The 20,391-nt window shown below is 55.8% G+C and overlaps 1 protein-coding gene across 3 annotated transcripts in view; it reads right to left on the bottom strand.

The window, feature by feature from the left end:
- Positions 1-20,391, bottom strand: part of ZFHX3 (zinc finger homeobox 3) — a 384,977-nt gene that overhangs the window by 76,787 nt on the left and 287,799 nt on the right. For all 3 annotated transcript variants that reach the window (XM_064723577.1, XM_064723579.1, XM_064723578.1), the window contains one exon: positions 843-3,586. In XM_064723577.1, coding sequence (XP_064579647.1) covers positions 843-3,540 — 2,698 coding nt within the window. In that variant the 5' untranslated portion in view covers positions 3,541-3,586. The remainder of the gene's footprint in view (positions 1-842; positions 3,587-20,391) is intronic.

Here is a 20,391-nt window from a genome sequence, read left to right on the forward strand (position 1 = left end):
AGAACTCAAAAGCAGACTCTTCTGAATTATTAATGCTCTGCTCAGTTTTGGACCAAAGTGTTAAGGATGGGAAAGATCTGCCTCACTTCTCACAAAGCTCATAGCATGTGTATCTGAGCCAAAAGGGCCAACCTGGTGTCAAATGTTAATAAAACACAGGCAGGGCCTCCCTCCGCAACCCTCGGTGCGAGACTTGCAACCATCAAGTGCACAGCTCACAAACTGCTCTCCAGGCAGCTCATGGACATCCAAGGCCTGGTCATTTACTTGAGGGGCTTCAGTTAAAACACCCACAACTTACTACAACTGCCCTGTGCTTCAGCAGTGAGGGGCTCTCAGCTTCAAAAGCCTCCAAGCCCATCTGTCACCGGCAGCAGAGGAACACCATCCCTTCCACCCCTCTCAAACCTGCTCACCTTGTCTTCTCAAGGCAACACAGCGTGGAACAAACCAACCCCGAACAAACACACCTGCCTTTGGGAGTGCCAGCAGGTGACTGCACCTTCCTTCTCTCAAGGCTATCCACCAAACTGCTCCCACTCCCCACCCAACCCAGGACAAGTTCTCAGGAAACACTGCAGTTAGGATGCTTTCCACAACGAGGAAGAACATTCAGTGCCACGGCATCCGTAACCCGTGTCTGCTGTTCCATTAACTCCCTAGAAAAACTCCTGGAAAATGTACTAGAAATGCCACAAGATGAGGAAACACTGCTCCGGGTGAACACAGATGAGAAACCTGCACTGTGTGGCCTCCATGCTCGACCACCACACAAAGGGAGCTCATGGGCTGCCTTTGCTGGGTCTCTCACATGAACGTGGTGGAAACCCCTTCAACCTCACCTAGAGATGGAGCCATCGTTGCCATGGGGTTGGTGGGATCAAGCTGGAAGCCGCCCATCATGAACTGTGCATCTGAGGAAGTGCTGTCCATCTTCAGGTTGGGCAGGTTCATGTTCTGTGCCAGGTAGTACTGGTAGAGCTCGGCCTCGGCGGGGGACGGCAGGCTGCCGAGGCCCAGGTGCCGGTTATGCTGGATCTGGGACATGTTCTGCTGAAGCAGCATCATATTGTGCATGTGCTTCTCACTGGTCATGTGGATCCGAAGGTTTCTAGCCACGTTGGTCTCGTAGTCGCACACCTCGCACCGCCACGTGGGTTTGGTTTTTGGTTTGGTGGGGGAGGGAGCCCCACAGGTGCTACCGATGTTGGCGGCGGCGGCGGCCGCGGCAGCAGCTGCAGCCGCCGCCGCCCCCGCCGTGTGGCTGAACACTTGCTCTCCCCCTCCGTTCTGCAGGTTCTGCATGTTGTTGAGATGCTTGTCGGACTGCATATGAATACTGAGGTTGCCTTTGGTAGTTGTGGAGTAGTTACAGACCTCGCAGCGGAAGGGCTTGTAACCACAGGTGTAGCTCTCGCCCCGCGCCAGCCGCGGGTGCGGCTGCCCGCTCTTGCAGTAGACGCAGGAGCCACCCGGCTCGGGATGTTTCTCCTTCATGTGCGCCTCAAGCGTCTGCTGGTACTTGTAGTGCCAATTGCACTTGGGACACTTGAGTGTCTTACACGAGTTGCGAGAATGCATCATGGTCATGTGGCCACCCAGCGACCGCGAGGAGCCCAGGACCGTGTCGCACTTTGGGCACTCCACGCCGCTCCCCGAGGGGCACTCCCCACCCCCGAGTTCGCAGAGGGGGCCAGCGTGCTGGTGATGGGAGATGTAGCTCCCGTCCTCGCCCTCCGCACTCTCATTTGGTTCTGGCGCTGTGGCATTGTCTTTATTGGCACTTTCATCGATGAAGTCCAGCCTCCTGCTGCCCTCGGCCACACTGGCTCCGCCGCCCTCATTGTTAAAGCTTAAGTGATTCCTCCTGTTTGCACCATCAAAGACAAAGGAAGAAGCAGAATTAGAACTAGTAGAAGCTGTGCCCCGTGACAAGGTCTGGAGCACGTTAGGCATTAAGGGAGAGTTAGAAATGCTTTGGTTTGAGAGAGCAAGATCCTTTTTGCTGCTGCCACTGCCTGCCACAGCCCCAACATCCTCCTGGGGCCGGTCCTCCAGTTCATCCTCCAACTCGTTTGGAAATAGTCCTTTGCAACCCTCATCGTCCTCATCTTCTTCCTCTTCCTCCTCTTCCTCTTCCTCCTCCTCCTCTTCCACATCCTCCTCCTCCTCCTCTTCCACCTCCTCGGCCGGCTCCACCTTTTCCGAGAGGCTGTCCTGGTCGTCCCCCTCTTGTTTCTCCCCCCCTGCCACCCCAGGGTCCTTCCCCTCTGAGGATTTGGTGGGACTGGAAGCCAGCGGGCCCAGGGGGACTGAGGTAATGGGAGTCTTCAGAGCCGAGCTGGTCAGCCCACCCAGGTTGAGGAGTGCACTGGGGGCCAGGACACCCGCTGCCGGCGGCGGCTCAGCCCCACCGGCCGCCCCGGCCTGGAGGGCCTGCTCGCCTTCCATGCAAATGCCACTGAATTTACCATAAAAACTGTGTCCAGGGCCTATGAGGTTAGCTGCAGAAACGAGAGGGTGCTGAAAGGTTTTGTTTTTTGGTTCCAGAAAGCTGACAAGGGGTTCCTTGTCTTTGCCTATCCCTTGGATGATAGCGGAGATGTTCTTATTGCTAAGAATTTTCCGCTCCTCCTCACTCAGAGTCATTCGGTGGTCGTGCACGGCATGGGTCACGAACGAGCGGACATACCCAAAGGAGAGCTTGCACAAGAAACACATCAGGATGGGCTTCCTCTTCCCATAGAGCACAAAGCCATCGAATTTGGACAGGTCCACATTGTTGGGAACATCTTTGGATACGCAGGAGCTTTTGGCAGAACCGTCGCTGTTCAGGTAATCCTTGTTGCTTTTGTGTCGCACATCGAAGACGCGGAAGCTGTGCAGGACGGGGCTGATGCCCGCCAGGGCTGAGGTATTCGGGAAGGTCTGGTCTGAGCCCTCAAACCACTTCCCGAAGGATGAGGCTATGTGGAAAGTGTTGATGATCTGCGGGTAGACGGGAGCGGCAGCAGAGGGATCTCCCTGCTTGGGCAGAGAGTTCGGGAGCAGCGAGGGGAGAGTCCCGCTGCCGCCGGCAGCCCCGCTCTGCACCAGCTGGCTGAGGCTCTCCACGATGTAGGCCGAGCCGTCGGGCTGGTAGACGATCTCGCCGGCCAGGTTCTCCACGTCGCTCTCCTCCTCGCCGTCCTCGCTGGTGTCGCTGGCGCTGTCGGGGCGCAGCGCCGGGGCCGGGCGGGCGCCGGCACAGCGGTGCTCCATGTAGCTCTGCAGGCCGGCGAAGGAGGCCGCGCACTGCCCGCAGCTCACCTCCTTGGCCGCGGGCTCGGCGCCGGGGCCCGCCGCGCTGCTCTCGGCGCCGCGCTCGGGGAACGGCACCCTCAGGCTGTCCAGGGGGCCGCAGCTCTCCGCCGCGGGCTGCTCCATGCTGCCGGCCGGCTCGGGGAGGTGCGCGCTGCTGAGATCAGTCCATTGCTGGTGCTGAGGAATGCCGCACCCATTGTCCTTCCCGGGGATGACGGGCGAGTCACAGCCTTCCATGGCAGGGCCGGCACGGAGCGCTCATTGCACCCGCTACGGCTCCGACCTGCGGATGGGACAGAGGAGAGAGGCAGGTGAGTCTGGCTGCTCCCAAAGGACCCCACCACCACCATCACAAGGGCTGCTGGCCCCGCTGCTCAGCACCACAGTGGGGACAGGCAGCCAGCCGTGGGCACTGCTGGCAAGGAGCAGTGGGAACACGCTGGCAGCAGCAATGCCAGAGGAAAACTGAAGGGGCCTGGAAAGTGGCAATAAACCTGCTTAACGCCTCTCCTAAAGGGAGCCAGCAGGAAGATTGTAGGAGCTGCACTGTGACCCCCAAGGCCTTGGGTCTTCAGAAACCAAACATCATGGGAAAGCTTGTGACAGGAACAAGATATGACAACAGAACAGTTCTGTGGCTGTACAGCTCTGGTATTCCCTGGCTCCCCCTAAGGCAGATGCTGTTTTTCTGGGTGTCACCCTTCTGCTAATGGCTTGGGAAACGCAGACCCATTGCTAGCACACATGCACCTCAATGGGAGACCTGTGAGCCAGAACAACTCACAGCGATTTTGGAGTAACAGAGCTCAGTGAGCACAGGACACGTAACTGCTGTGGTCTGGACAGAGCTTAAACAGAGAGATGTCAGGACAGAAACCAAACAGGAAATTCCAGACCTGACAAGGGAGCATCCCGGGGACTGCAGAGCGGTCAGGCCGCGCTCCAGGAGCCTCCCAGAGCTCCTGCAGGGCACAGCCTCTGGGCACACACTGCTTCCTCCCACCCTGCAGACAAACGGCGCGTGCAGGTCCTGCAGGAGGAGGACACCCTTCCCACCCCCTCCATCCCACCAAATCAGCGTGACTGGAGCATTCCCACCAGCTGCCAGGCAGTCAGCAGCACCCAGGGACCCTGTCATCGTGACCCTTTCTGCTGCACCTGGCCAACAGCTCCAGTACTGCAATCCTAATGGAGCCCTCTTCAGCTCACACAAAGTGTGAAGAACTGGAAACCTGCCAGAGGTTTGGCCGCCTGCAAAGCCAGTGATGTGCCACAGCAGCCCTACCTGAATTAGTTCAAGCAAAAGAAAACAGAGTCCATTCTGGTTTCACTATCTCCCAGTTTATTTTCCTTTACTACACAAAGCCACCCACACTTCCCCTGATTCCTCTAACGTGTCAGTACTTTCTCTCTACATTTGACTTCCAGTGAAGCTCCAAGAAAAACCATTTACAACTACCAGTGATGGCAAAGTCACGCTCTCAAAGCCCATGTACAAGGATGCCTGCAGAAGGACATGCGGGTGGCATTGGGTGGAGATCACAATGTGATCACACACAACATTACTCCACAGCACCTCCAGTCTCACCTTCCCTGGATTCTCTGCCATACACAGCTGTCTCTAGAGTTGCACTGGGAATAATCAGGGATTTGCTCTGCAGCAACAGTAATCTGGTGCACTGAGTAGAACAAGAAGGAAAAGCAGTATCCTGCTGCCAAAAGGCTCTGGGTTTAGTCAGCCAGTTTGTTCTCCTAGCCTAAAATATGCTCCAGCCATGTAACAGCTCCTACTGCACCACTCCCTCCCTAGATCACTGATCCCAGGTCCTTCTGTGTTGAGGCTGCACATTCACCTTCCCACAACACGCCTACCCTCTCCCTTCTCACTGCTACTTCTGCACTGGCAATTGCAATACAAATTAAACCAAAACAGATTTATTCAGGGGAAATGAGGAAAAAGAAACTCTATAAGCCTTGTACCCTTGCCAAGTGAAGTTTTAGGAATATCTATGCAAACTTCAAGGCACAACGTGGAATGAGCACACCCTCCCAATTCTTTCCGACCTGGATCATTGTGTGGGCCAGCACAGCCCGCTGCTGGGACGCAGCACAGCCAGGCGAGGCACAGCCAGGTAAAGCACAGCCAGGTAAAGCACAGCCAGGTGAGGCACAGCCAGGCGAGGCACAGCCAGGTGAGGCACAGCCAGGTGAGGCACAGCCAGGTAAAGCACAGCCAGGTAAAGCACAGCCAGGTAAGGCACAGCCAGGTGAGGCACAGCCAGGTGAGGCACAGCCAGGTAAAGCACAGCCAGGTAAAGCACAGCCAGGTAAAGCACAGCCAGGTGAGGCACAGCCAGGCGAGGCACAGCCAGGTGAGGCACAGCCAGGTAAAGCACAGCCAGGTGAGGCACAGCCAGGTGAGGCACAGCCAGGTGAGGCACAGCCAGGCGAGGCACAGCCAGGTGAGGCACAGCCAGGTGAGGCACAGCCAGGTAAAGCACAGCCAGGTAAAGCACAGCCAGGCGAGGCACAGCCAGGCGAGGCACAGCCAGGTGAGGCACAGCCAGGTGAGGCACAGCCAGGCGAGGCACAGCCAGGTGAGGCACAGCCAGGTGAGGCACAGCCAGGTAAAGCACAGCCAGGCGAGGCACAGCCAGGCGAGGCACAGCCAGGCGAGGCACAGCCAGGTAAAGCACAGCCAGGTGAGGCACAGCCAGGTGAGGCACAGCCAGGTAAAGCACAGCCAGGTGAGGCACAGCCAGGTGAGGCACAGCCAGGTGAGGCACAGCCAGGTGAGGCACAGCCAGGTAAAGCACAGCCAGGCGAGGCACAGCCAGGCGAGGCACAGCCAGGTAAAGCACAGCCAGGTAAAGCACAGCCAGGTAAGGCACAGCCAGGTGAGGCACAGCCAGGTAAAGCACAGCCAGGTGAGGCACAGCCAGGCGAGGCACAGCCAGGTGAGGCACAGCCAGGTAAAGCACAGCCAGGTGAGGCACAGCCAGGCGAGGCACAGCCAGGTGAGGCACAGCCAGGCGAGGCACAGCCAGGCGAGGCACAGCCAGGCGAGGCACAGCCAGGTGAGGCACAGCCAGGTAAAGCACAGCCAGGTAAAGCACAGCCAGGCGAGGCACAGCCAGGTGAGGCACAGCCAGGTGAGGCACAGCCAGGTGAGGCACAGCCAGGTAAAGCACAGCCAGGTAAAGCACAGCCAGGTGAGGCACAGCCGGGCCACAGCAGCTCTGCCACCAGGAGCTCCTGACTGGCAGGAGGTGCCTGACTGACAGCCGGGCCAGAAGGGTTAGCAGGGCTGGAGGGGCGGGAGGGTTAACAGCCTGATTGGAAAATCAATGTAATAAATGCTTGGTAAGTTACAGGAACATGCGGGAAGAGGAGGCTGCGATTGATAAAGGACTGCAGCTTTGATGCTGCACTGGGGACTTGTTTATTGACAGGAAAGCCAATCTCTCTGCCGGCCCGGCCCGGCCAGGCAGGCCCGCACGCTCCAATTAATTGGTGGGCTTTTCTGCCTTGGCTTGCTTTAACAGCTCTCCCCCACTCACTCCAAGTTAACCAGCTCAAGATGTGCTATGCCAAAGGAATCTTCCCTCCTCTCCCTTTCCTCAATACAGAGGAGCCCTTACAGGGCATGCGGAAAAACCCAGAACCAAAATGGCCAGCCCAAGCCCCTGACACAGGCTGAGCCCCTGCACAAGACCAAGCTCTTCTGATGGTTCAGTCATCATCAGAGCTGCTCCTAAAACATTAAAATATTTGTTTCTATTCATGCAGAAGGTGCAGGAATCATCTGTTCAAAATGAAAACAGCAATTTCCTTACTATAGCAAACCAGGTTCTAAGCAGCTCGATGCAGTTATTAGTCCACTATTGGGCCCCGTGTCTTCCACCACCCCAGAGTGCCCCTAGGCCACCTGTGTGGGGACAGACACAGTGTGAGAGCTCAGATGGACCGACAGTGGTGAGCTCCACACCTCCCATTCACTCCCCCTGTCGCCCTCTCTGCTCTGTTTATCAGCCAGTCAATAAGAAAAGGTAGTTCTTACTTAAGGAGGCAGAAGTCAACTCGTCAGGTCGATCAGCACTCTGTCTGTAAACATGGTTTCCCGTAAAATCAATGAACTCCAGTTACAGGGAGAGCAGCCTGAGTGCCAGAGACTCTGTGCTCTCACATTGCCCCAGTGGCAAAGAAGGGCTCTCCTGCTCCCTTCTGCAGCCTCCCATCCCACCACTGCCATGCCCACCCTGTCCCTGGCCCCTGTCCCTCACAGCCCCTTGGGGCCAACGTGGCACTCCGTGGCCCAGAGCGGAGCTCGTATGGCAGCTGCAGGTGACAGCACAGCGCTGTGTGCCCCACACTCTGCCACGCTCCCCCCACCAGGCCTGGCAGCTGGCAGCCATGCCATGCACAGCACGCGCGGAGTGACTCCCTGTGCCACCGCGCCAGCTCCTCCAAGGGACAGACACCCCGCGTCCAGCAGCGCTTCCCAAAGCCACACGCTGGGCTCCGGGCAGGCGGGGGCTCCGGGCACCCCCAGCCCGCGGCACCCGGCTGCTGCCTCCCTGGGGACACGGCAGGCAGGGCGGGCAGCAGCCAGGGAGGAGGGGGCTCCTGCTGCTGCCCAGGCTTCCCGAGAATTAAATATCAACAGCCGTGCTGTGTAATTTTAAATTGTTAATTAGCACAGGGTTAATTAGGCGGCCCTTTCACAAGAGGCTGTTTGGCAGTAAACCAAGACTAGAAGCAATGAGGAAGGAGGAAAACAAAAGGAGAAAGCGACAGTGAGAAACTGTTCCCTCAGCTAATGACCCACATGGCACCGTGGAAAAGAGGGCGCCGAGGACAGGGAGAAGGTACAGGCAGATGCGCTACAGCCACAGCCACGGCCTGGCTGGCAGGCCGGCAGGCTGCCCTCCCCTGCCCAGCTGCAGGGAGGCTCTCCGGCCCTCAGCCAGCTCCAGGGCGCCCGTGGCTCAGCAAAGCCAAAGGGACACAGGTGGGGGAGCACAAGGACAGCACAGGACTAAGGGTGCGCTCAGCCTGGCCTTCTGCAGCGTCCTCGGAAGGACAACACCTGGCACTGGTGATGCTGCTCCTGTCTCAGCAATGGCACTTGATGACCCTTGGGATGGACACAGCACGGGTGAGCAGCCAACTCAACTCCATGGTCACAGAAACACAGAACAGCTTGGGCAGTGCCTGGGAACAGGAATTCTCAAAGCTCCCCAGAGCAGGAGCCCAGGCAGGGTGTGAGGAGCCCCCGGGACCCTCTCAAGTGCCGACACAGGAATCTGCAGCAGCAAAGCTTTCTGTGCTGCCTCCTGGCACCTGGCGCGCTGCACAGCACTCGGGTAACACTTAGGAAATTGCAAATGGGAAGACATGATAAAAATAATTGCCTAGGATCAAGAATTCAAAAATTAAGGAAGAACAGAATGTATGTTGCCAAAGCAACTTTAATTTTGTTCCTTTATGCATATGAATTATGATACTGCCTGCAATTAGGTGAGCACACGCTGCCTTGCTTGGCAAGCAGGACGGTCACAGAAGAGGGTAAAACAAGGTGGCAGGAGCATGTTGTCACTTTATGTGATTTCTACAGCAGCTGCTATCACACAAATATGTTCCTAGAATAGAAAGATCTTTTCAAATTTCCTCAGCAACGCTGGCTGGAGATTCGAGTGGCAATACCAAGAGAGTTCTGTAAAACTTCTACCTTTTTAGTTAAACAGAAGACAGGGATCCCAGCTCCCTCACATTCATTAAGGTGCCAGAAAGCAGCAAGATACCTGCCAGCCTAAGGGAAGTGCTGAAAACTCTGCAACAAGGCTTGAGATTTTAGGATAAAATGGTACCTATGTGCCAAAACCTGAGCAGAACAGGGAACATGGATGCACAGTGTGAAGAATGATTTCTAGCTGGGGTTTTCCCACCAGTATTTTACAACATAGTGCCTTGGGATTTCTCTTATGCAATTCCTAACCAAAAAAACTAACCTGAAAATACTGATATTTATTTGCCAAGTTCAACATTTTAATGAAGCAATTACAAACTAATTTTTCCTTTTCACATAGCAAGTCGTATTTTGCTCCTCCCCAAGTGAGACCAAGCAGTGTTTCAGCACACACCCTGATCACAGTGGAGTTGTTTCACTGGCAAACATGGTCTGATGAGCAAGATACCAGTCTTGCCAAACCCTGAACACCTTAAATCTCCCTTCCTCTTTTGTAGTGAGGCTCCACCAACCAAAAGCCCAAGCTCAGTGCTGACTTCCTCCAGCATTCTGCTCTGCACCAGACTGTTTCCCCCTGGACACACAGCCACATCCAACACCTCTGCAGTGGGAGCAGAATGAACACGCCACCCTGCCTGCTGGTGGAAGAAACATCCAAACAACATTGACCCACAGGTTCCGGAGAGTTGGGGCTGCAAGTCCTCACACACTGGGTGGTTATCCCAACAAAGCCAAGAATTCATAGAACTGAAGAATCATTTGGGTTGGAAAAGACTCTTCAGATCATCATCTAACCATTAACCCAGCACTGCCAAGGCCACCACAAACCCATGCCCCCAAATACCACACTACAAACCTTTAAATCCCTCCCTGGGATGGTGACTATACTACTGCCCTAGCAGCTTGTGCTAGTGCCTGAGACCTTCTCAGTGAAAACATTTTGCCTCTGTGGCAGTCCCTGTGCACACTGCGAGCCTTCCCCTCGGAGCGATTCCAGCCATGGACCCTGAAGGGCCCCAGGCCCCAGAAGGGGATGATAAGGGAAGAGCCATGGGGCACCTCAAAGGAGAGGACAGTGCTGCTCCAGCAGGGAGCGGGCCGTGTGGAGGGGCGGCTCCAGCCGAGAATGCCAGCGCTGGGCACGGCCAGGGTGCGCGGTGACACCGGCGCGGTGAAACGGCATGGGGTGACATGGCATGGGGTGACACGGGCTCCATCCACGGCACGGGGTGACACCACCAGGTGACACGGCGCGGGGTGACACCACGAGGTGGCACGGGCTCCATGCACGGCACGGGGTGACATGGGCTCCATCCACGGGCTCCATCCACGGCACGGGGTGACGTGGGCTCCATCCACGGTAACGGCACGAGGTGACACGGCTCCATGCACGGCTCCATGCACGGCACAGCCGGCCCCTCAGATCCTCCCGGCATCATTAGCATAAACAGCTTTTCAACCAGCAGGAAGCAAGGGGAACGCTCAACAAAACAGGGCTGGAAGCTGCAGGGCTCAAGCACTTGGCATGAAAGTGACAGAAAGGGGCTCCTTGAAAAGGTGAACCTTGCACATTATCCACATTTTCCCTCTGCCCTTCACACCAGCTAAAGCTGAGCCAATGGGAGTAACACGAGTCAGGCAGCTTTTCAGAAGGCACTTTGTTATGAACTATTATTCCAAGTTTACTGATCCCTTTGAGCCAGCTACTGCACTACACACAAAAATACTTATCTAATCTTCAGCCCACTGCCATTGAGAGTGGAGTGATCCCATGGAGGGCCAGAAGGCTTTCTGAGAGCAGCTGGGGACAAGAGCGCTTATTCCTTCAGGGGATTCTTAGCACTAAGAATATTTTGCAGCAGAGGTAAACTGGCTTCAGTCACGTTTCTCTCTACACAGCAAACTGAAGCACTTGCTTAGCTCATACATGACAGGGCATTCACACGCTCCCAGGGCACAGAGCTTGTTCTCCGGTTCTGCAGGATCCTCTCCAGTAGGACACCACAGAAGTCCCAGATTTTGTTTCAACATGTCACACATCTCACGATTCTGCCGTCGTGCAACTCACCCCTTTGCTCCAAACCCCCAATCTTTCTTGTTAAATGGTGTTCTCAGCCTATGCTGCTGCATAAATAACTACATTTGCATCTGGTTTGCATTTTCAGTGCACTGTTGTTGATCCAACTCCAAAACTAATCAAAGAGCTGCTGAGGACAAATTGCTTTGCTCTGTCACAGAGACCCCAGAGTGCCTCAGGTTGTCCCAAGCCCCAGGCCTCGGTAAGCGAGCTGTGCTCATGCCCCCATTTTGCCGGGCTGCAGCTTGTCCTGTGTGCCCAGTGCCCGCGGCTCGCACCAGTCCAGCTGCCACAGCTGTGTGTGGGCCCCTCACAGACCCCGCACCGAGCCCCAGGTGTGCCTGTGAACACAGCAGCCCTGAAGCGCTCGGTCTGCAGCCCTGCCACGTGGCTCTGGGATCAGACACGGCCCAAGGGCCGCTGCTGTGCTGCCAGGCTGTGCCCACAGGGAGCACAGGGACTCACCAGCACGCCCTGCCAGGCTGTGCCCACAGGGACTCACCAGCACGCCCTGCCAGGCTGTGCCAGGCTGTGCTCACAGCCACAGGGACTCACCAGCACGCCCTGCCAGGCTGTGCTCACAGCCACAGGGACTCACCAGCACGCCCTGCCAGGCTGTGCTCACAGCCACAGGGACTCACCAGCACGCCCTGCCAGGATGTGCCCACAGGGACAGGGACTCACCAGCACGCCCTGCCAGGCTGTGCCAGGCTGTGCTCACAGCCACAGGGACTCACCAGCACGCCCTGCCAGGCTGTGCCCACAGGGACTCTCCAGCACGCCCTGCCAGGCTGTGCCAGGCTGTGCTCACAGCCACAGGGACTCACCAGCACGCCCTGCCAGGCTGTGCCAGGCTGTGCCAGGCTGTGCCCACAGGGACTCACCAGCACGCCCTGCCAGGCTGTGCCAGGCTGTGCTCACAGCCACAGGGACTCACCAGCACGCCCTGCCAGGGCTCCTGCCTCCTGCGGGCTCACCCAAACAACATGTGCGCTCCAGACTGGTGTCAAGGGCCAAGCCAAGGCTAGGAGGCAGACTCATAAGTCATGCAGATCTCCTCTGCCAGGGCTCGGATCCAGTCCTTGTTAGGAAGCAGACTCACTGCGACACTCTGGGCTCGGTTGCTCTTTCCCACCCTTTGGGAAAGCCGATGCTTTGGAGCGGGAGAGCAGGCTTAGAGGCATGAGGTCATTCTGTAACCATTCCACTGGCTGCTCACACAAACACCACGGCTCATACGTCAGCTCTGAACCACACGCTGGGCTTGCACAGTCCCATCACAAAGGTCACCAGGATGTCTGCTCACACCAGCCATTCATGTTTCAGTACAAACACCACTTACAGCCGTATCGCTGGAAGATAATCCAAAAAACCCCTAAAACAGGTAAAGAAACTTGCTGGTATAGCTGGGAAACCACCACATTTAGACCAACCTTTAGGCCAACTTTTAGCAGATTCAAGTGGTCCCATACTCCTGTTAACAGCATTCACATTTGTTCCTTCCAAAACTACACCCTGCTCCAGACTTCATACACAGCCCAAGCATGTTCCTTATCTGGCCAAAATAAATTCTCCTGATTGCAGCAACCATTAGGAGTCAACACCTCTGGACCACTTGACAGCTCAAAGTCTCAAGTTCATGCTCTCCATGTGCGCAGCATGCAGTCCCTCCATCAGCTGCTACACCCCTGGTGCACCTCAGAGCCATCACCTGGGAAACACTGAACCACCTCAGCTGGGGAGAGCTGACACAGACCCAGGTAAATGGGGACGCCAAAGATGTGCCCGATGCATCTGCAGGCATGCCAAGGCCAGTGAGCACCACACAGAGCACACCGCGAGGCACGCGGGGGATGAGGGAGGAAGTTGCTAAGCACACGTCTCCAGACCTCCAGGACTGAAAGTGTTACTCAGCTGCCTGGCCTCTTGCTAATTGTGGGTTTTATTTTTATTTCCTATTACCCTCTTGCACGCCTGATGAGATTATCTTACCGGAACTGACACAGCTGGAGGCTGCAGCCATACATGGAGCCTCTCAGGAGGCAATGCAATTTTATTTTCATTGATCAGGAATCAGCAGGGCAGTAAATGATGGGAAATTCCATTAGGAGAAATACTGGGCCACAAGACCCAACTACCCAGGTACAACCAAATCCCAGAAAGTCCCATCGTTCCTCAAAGCCCCGTTGGGATGCGGGCAGCAAATCATCGTTCTTCCTCCCAAAATGGAGTCAGCGACTAACCTGATATTGCTAATTGCCGCCTGCGCTGCCAGAAGCGGAGGCAATGCTGTCAGAGCACCCCCAAGGGCTCGCTTAGCCCACACAGTGCCTTGGGCAGAGCCAGCAGCCCTGCTGCCCCGCTCAGCCCAGCGGCTGCCGCAGGCCAAGGCTGTGTCCCAGCAGGTGCCCGTGCCACCAGCTTTGCTCCCACAGCCAGGCTGGTGTGAGTGGTGCCGGTGCCAGGGCCCAGCCAGTCCCAGCAGGTGCCCGTGCCACCAGCTTTGCTCCCACAGCCAGGCAGGTGTGAGTGGTGCCGGTGCCAGGGCCCAGCCAGTGCCAGCAGGTGCCCGTGCCACCAGCTTTGCTCCCACAGCCAGGCTGGTGTGAGTGGTGCCGGTGCCAGGGCCCAGCCAGTGCCAGCAGGGCCGGGCCATGCCAGGGGATGCCCAGCTCCCACTGGGAGCCCGAGGCGCAGGAAAGCACGACAGTGTCACTGCAGAGAACAGCCCTGCTCCTCCAAGGGCCGCTGTCTCGGGGCACACAGCACTCTGGCGTCTCTGGGACCCCCATGTGACAGAGCACCACACCCCACACAACTCTCTTACAAGCCCAAACTCCTCTGAGCCCAAACTGGGAACCAGGTCAAGCCTTCTATTTTAACCCCCCATACACAGGATATGCACTCAATCCCTCGCTCCTGGATCAAATCCCACCGTCAGGCCCCGATTCAAAGCCTGCCCCACGCTGCTGTCCCTTGCTGCACACACCTGGTGGCAGGTGAGCCCAGGCCCCGCAGGATGGCCGAGCCACCGAGAGCGCAGGGGTTAACGGGAGCTGAGCGTGGCACGGCTCTAAGGGTGATCAATACCAGCCAGATACTAAAGCAGCATAAGCCACATTATTGACTGCCAAGCAGATGATAAAACTGTTTATTATGGTAATTGTGGGGTGCCTACAAGGTGCTCCTAGGGCTCTCTTGAGCTTTTTACCAAAATAAGAATTGCCAAAGCATCACCTGTGTGCAGCCCCCCACCCCAGTGAGACCCTTCACACGCCACTGTGCCCACACACTGACCCCCGGGCACCTCCACAGCCCAGCTACCATCACCAGACACAGTCCCTGAACTGTTTATCTTACACACACCCATAGCAGGGTACTCCTACAGCCCCTGTGCTCCTTCTGGAGCATCCATTCCAGAGAAAACAGAGCTCAAACACCAAAACCTGTAACTTCAGCTCTGGATGCTGCTCCTGATAGCTGAAAATTAATCTTCATTTCCCCCTCTAAAGCACTTCCTTCAGTATTTCAATTACTTTTACCTCTACTCTGGACTTGGTACAGTTTCCTACATCCTTTTAACAAGATTTAACAGAATTTATCCGTTCAGGACCCAAATTCTTGTGCAATGCATTAGGAATCCTTTTTGAGGAGACTGAACTGCGGTGAATACACTCGGTGTGGAAGATCCCGCAGGTGCAGGTGCATGCAGGCATGACCTCAGGACAGGTGACACACTGCAGCCTGTCCCCTGCCACTGTGTGTCTGCAGGGCCAGCAGCCGAGCTGCCAGCACACAGACAGCCGCCTTTGGATTCTGAAGTCGTTTCAAATATCAAAATAGTTTCTCTTGGATTAAACTCAGTAACACGGATGCCCCAGCCTCCAGAAGTGATGCCAAAGTGCCTGGTGGGATATGCTCTGGCAAAAGCATCTGCTGCTCCTCCACCCGCGGGAACAGCGGCTGTAACACATTGGGCTCCACTGCCACCACAGCCAAGTGACAGCTGAAAATGACTTTAACAAGGGCTGAAGCTCCAGGGTTCTGTCAGCAGCTCCATGGGCAGTAATTAAGGAGTATGGGTCCCATTACCTCCCAGTACAGACAAGGCTCTGACAGCTCCATCTCCGTGTTAACCCCAAGGACCATTTGCTATGGGCTGCAGGCAGCACCCGGTGCCACCTCCGCTGCCTTGCCTGGCTGCTCCTGGGCAGCTGAATGGCCTTCTCTGACTAATCACTGGTGACATCTGCAAAATCAACTTTACACCAGCAGCCTTACTGTGTGTGGACTGGCCTCAACCTGGACAAGAGCACAGGCAGTGCCTCTGGTCAATGCTCTGGCCCTTCCTCCTCCCCCTAATGCCTTCCCTCCTCAGGACCAGAATAACACACCCTGCTGTCTCCCGCTCATCCCCTGTTCCTTGGTGCCTCCCACCCCTCTAAAAGATGCCACTTCTCCCACAAGCACAGTCAGCCAAAGACTCTCGAGCCAAGTTTTTCAGGGTGAACGACAGAACCTTATGCCTCCACAAGTGTTTCACCCTTCAATGCTGAACCAACCCCTTCCTTCTCAGCTGCTCTTTCCCCTGCACATCTGTACTGCAGGACATGGTGAGATGCTGCCACAGCTCTCCAGCTCACTTGCAGAGCAATGAGAAGGGCAATGCTGGAATTGACAGCACAACTGCACCCAGCACCCCAAGGAGCCAGCACACCATGGCACACACCCGCTGCCTTGCAGGCTGGAGATTTGGACATGAGCCTCTACACTTGGTCCACTCTGACCCAAACACGGTGATGGGCTGCACAGCCCTATGACATTTATCCCAGACGTCTTGGAGAGCTGGGGCTGTTCTTTCACATGCTCATCAGTATATCAGTTATAAACAAGATTAAAACAATCCCTTCTTACTAAAATCTAGACAAGGGAGAAGATCTCCCTCCCTGTCACCCTTCTAATGAGCCATCTTCCATCAGGGTTGCCCCCTCCTGTACTAGAACAACACTCTAGAAAACAATTGAGTGTCTCAGACAATTCTGTTGTGCTCCTCCATGGCAGTCCTGCCCTGTGCAGCGGGAGGGAGCAGGGCTGTGGGCTGGGGCTGGGAGCAGGGCTGGGTGCAGCTCTGTGCCCATCCCGAGCCATCCCTGGCTGGCACTGCAGCAGGGCCCGCCTGGCATCTGGGCCCTTCCACAGCCCCTGGACCTGCAGCTCTGAACACACAGCTCGCTCTCCTCCTGCAGAGAAGGCAGGGACAGCAGACTGGGGCCCCAGTAGCACTTACTTTTCTTGAAAACATCTGTTTTCATTATCACTATTACTTTTAATTAGCACTTTACAGCAGCCCTGAGCCCTCCCAGCTGGAAGAGAGCTCTGCTCCTAAATGAACAATTAGAAGGTGCACTAAGGGAATTTTTTTCTCATCTTCAGACCCCAGTTTTTCAGCAAAGCTCAAAGACAAACCATCTGGTTAAAGGAGCTCCCTTGAAGAGGTCTCTTCAGGCACGGCTCAAAGCCCGCAGGTCACCTGGGGATCCCTACGGCGTGAACGGCCACTCAACTCAGGAACCTGAAACACTGAACTGATTACTGGTGTCAGGGTCTTAACACCTGTACCCTCAGTGCTCACCGAACGGCCTCCTCTTCCTCACCCAGCCACAGTAATTGCCCTGCAGAAAATCAAAGACTTTATTGCCCATCTCACTCGTGCAAGGCCCTTGCTCAAGAGTTCAGGCCAAGCTGAAAGACAGAGCCCTATTAAATGCATAAGGAAATAGGTCCCTATGAAGCATAATTACTAGAAACATGGACTCCTGATCAAGGGCTCCTCTGAAAGCCAGCAATGAAAAACATCCGCATGAAAGCCCCCAGAGACAGCCTCAGCCATTGCAAAGAAAGCAGAAGGACAGAGGGGTGAAGTGTCAGGATCAAAGGGCTGTCCCAGGGCCACCACTGCCATCTCAGCAGCCCTGCCAGAACAGCACCCACAGACTCCAGCCTTTAATTAAGGACGAGCCACGAGGCTCCAAAACTCTTCAGTCAACGCTGATGAAAACCTCATCTCTTGTACCCCTGGCTGTTCCCTCAGTGCTGCCGCTGCTCCCGACACCAGGAGACTCTGCTGCCCTTGGGGAGCCCCCTGCCCCAGCAGGGCAAACACAGAAAGGTGACCAAGGAGCCTCCCCTCAGCATCCCCAAATCCTCCCATCCCACAGACTCCCACTGCAGCCACGCAGCATCGCTGCATTTTCCACTCCCCAAGTCTGGACTTGGAATATGAGCCTTGTGTTCAACGAGCATTCCAGAACAATTCTAGAAATCCTAAAGTTGGATGAATGGCATGGCTTACAGTAACACCATATTATAAATTCCACTCCAATTTGGAATCCTTTAAGTCACCCAGGCTCCCCTACACCCCATCACATTTTCCTTCCTCCGCACCAGCACTGAGTTAAATTCCACGGGAGTGAATTTCATATAAATGTCAAATAAAGGTTACTTAATTATTTACCCTCTGATTACACCTCCTGCCATGGGAAGTTTACTTAAGCTGCTCAGGTGGGACATGGTTTGCAGTGTGCAGCCTGTGGTGATGGACAGGAACAGCAGCAGAGGATCCCGTGGCTGGCCCTGGAGCCCAGAGAGCCCGGCCAGGGCAGCCAGGGCCACCAGCCCCGTGCCCTGGGCACACTCAGAGTGCTGCCAGCGCCACCAGCCCCGTGCCCTGGGCACACTCAGAGTGCTGCCAGCGCCACCAGCCCCGTGCCCTGGGCACACTCAGAGTGCTGCCAGCGCCACCAGCCCCGTGCCCTGGGCACACCCACGGTGCTGCCAGTGCCACCAGCCCTGTGCCCTGAGGGCACACCTCACACAGTGCTGCCAGCACCACCAGCCCCGTGCCCTGGGCACACCCAGAGTGCTGCCAGCGCCACCAGCCCCATGCCCTGGGCACACTCAGAGTGCTGCCAGCGCCACCAGCCCCGTGCCCTGGGCACACCCACAGTGCTGCCAGCGCCACCAGCCCCGTGCCCTGGGCACACCCACGGTGCTGCCAGCGCCACCAGCCCCGTGCCCTGGGCACACTCAGAGTGCTGCCAGCACCGCCAGCCCCGTGCCCTGGGCACACTCAGAGTGCTGCCAGCCGCCCTGGGCCCAGCACCACGTGCCCACCTCCAGAACCTCCTGGGGCGCAGCCCTGACCCCTGCCACCTTGCACACCATGCTGCACCACACGCCTGACCAGCAGCATCTCCTCTGCCCAGCACCTGCGAGGCAGCAAGGACTGGGAGCTCTGCTCAGCTCTCCAGCAGATGTCTCCGCACAAGGGGAAGCAAATGCCTCCAGTGCCCAATGGGCCCAGATACTGATCAGACCGCAACACAACACAGGGGGAAAACGACACAAAACAATTAATTCTTGGCTCCTTGCTTTAGCTCTGGGCGAGGGAAGGTGCACAACAGAGCGAGAGGAGACTGGAACAGACAGAGGCTGGGATGTGCTCCAAGAGCCCCAGGGGCAGCAGCGCTGGCTCCCAAGCCCACAAACACAGGGCTGCTCTCCAACAGGTGAGGGCTCCGGCAGCCTCCTGGGCACAGGCAATGGGGAAAGCCTCTACAGCAAGACTGAGTCACACTTTGCCATGCCAAACCCCTTGGAGAGAGAACAGGGCTGAGCCATATGTGATAAATCCACCTTCTGTGACCAGGTCTGCATGGAGGTAGGAAAGGATCCAACAACTGATTCAACCGCTCAACTGATGTGCACCCTGGAGTCGGCAATGGAAGGCCAAGAAGAGAACAACACGAGAAACTGCCACTTCTACAGCACAGCCATCAGAAAAGGAGGCTTGAAATCCAGCCTTCATTCCCAAAGGCAGCTTTCTGCCTCCCCATCCAAGTTCCAAACAGCAAAGGTGAGCGACGCTCTTGCCTCAGCCTCAGCTGCTGGCCGTGCCTGTGCGCTCCAGGGACAGCACGATGGACTGTGTACGTACGGTGACCAGCACTCCTGACAGTGGCACAACTCAGACAGGTCACCTTTACCAAACGGGCAAAAATAAAAATCTCTCAGTCATAAAATAGTCTGGAACAACGTAAAGCTTTTCCAAGACTTGCAACTTCATTACTGCAGGCCAATGAAGATGCATTTACTCTCTAACAGTTTCCTCAGGAAAACTGAGGACTCACTGGTCCAATTTAACCATGTCCTGCCCACGCTCAGAGCAGAATTAGTGCTGTATCAGAGTGTGCATGCTTCGCTTTATTTTAAAAAATTTAAAAAGGGGCAATATACAGGGCAACAGGAACAGAGGTTTAAGAGAAAATTCAATATGGTAAATACCAAGTGACTTAAAAAGAAATAGAACAGAAATAAAATGGGAAAGTTGTTCCTTATTTTTCTTTCAAATTCAAACCCCCAAATGCAAAGTGATTTTTCTTTCAAAAGCAAAACCCCAGTTGGGAAAAACTTAATTATGAAGGCCTTCTTCAAAGGCTTGTGGCATAGGACACATGAAAAGACGGGGGAAAAGAGAGTTTGAGCTGCAGAAAGACACAGCTCTGCATGGTGACAACCCACCTGCAGCCTGTGCCCATGCAGGGCTGTGGGGCTGACACTGCACCCCACCACCCACAACAATGCATGTCTGAGGCTCCTTCTGTCCCCTGCTCCCCTGTGCCCCGCAAAAAGAATGAACTCATTCACACAACAAGTGTCTGACAGCCCAGCTCCTTCCCCCCATCCTGCCCCGGGCCAGCAGCACCCCGTGCAGCATGCCTGACAGCCTGACAGGGCTCTAATCACCTGCGTGAAGGAGGATCAGCAGAGACCTGCAGGCCTAAAGCAATCATTGCTCATCCAGCCCAGCCTCCGGAGCATCAAAAGCTGAGCGACTGACTCTCCACCAGCTGAGCCAAGAGCATCAGTCTGGAAGGGAGGCTGACAAGTAGCCCTGTTTATCAATAAAAGTAGTAAGCACATGATTTTCAAGTCATAGGTTTTTACAGGCATGTCCCTGAGCTTTCTGAGCTTCGAGATCCTCCTCGAGGTCCTTCCCCTCATCCTCAGCTGAATTCAGGCCCTTCCTTCTCAGTGACACAGTGAGCCAAACTGGACAGGAGGAGTTGGAGCCCAGCCAGCTGTCATGTGAGCTCCAGGCTCCATGGGGACATAAAATCAGCCATCAGAGCTTGAAAACCTGCCCAGCCCATAACAGCAGTGTTTGGTGGACCACACAGCCATAAATGATGCCAGATCCCTT

This window comes from Zonotrichia leucophrys, chromosome 11 (assembly GCF_028769735.1).
Source record: "Zonotrichia leucophrys gambelii isolate GWCS_2022_RI chromosome 11, RI_Zleu_2.0, whole genome shotgun sequence".
Taxonomy (NCBI): Eukaryota; Metazoa; Chordata; class Aves; order Passeriformes; family Passerellidae; genus Zonotrichia; species Zonotrichia leucophrys.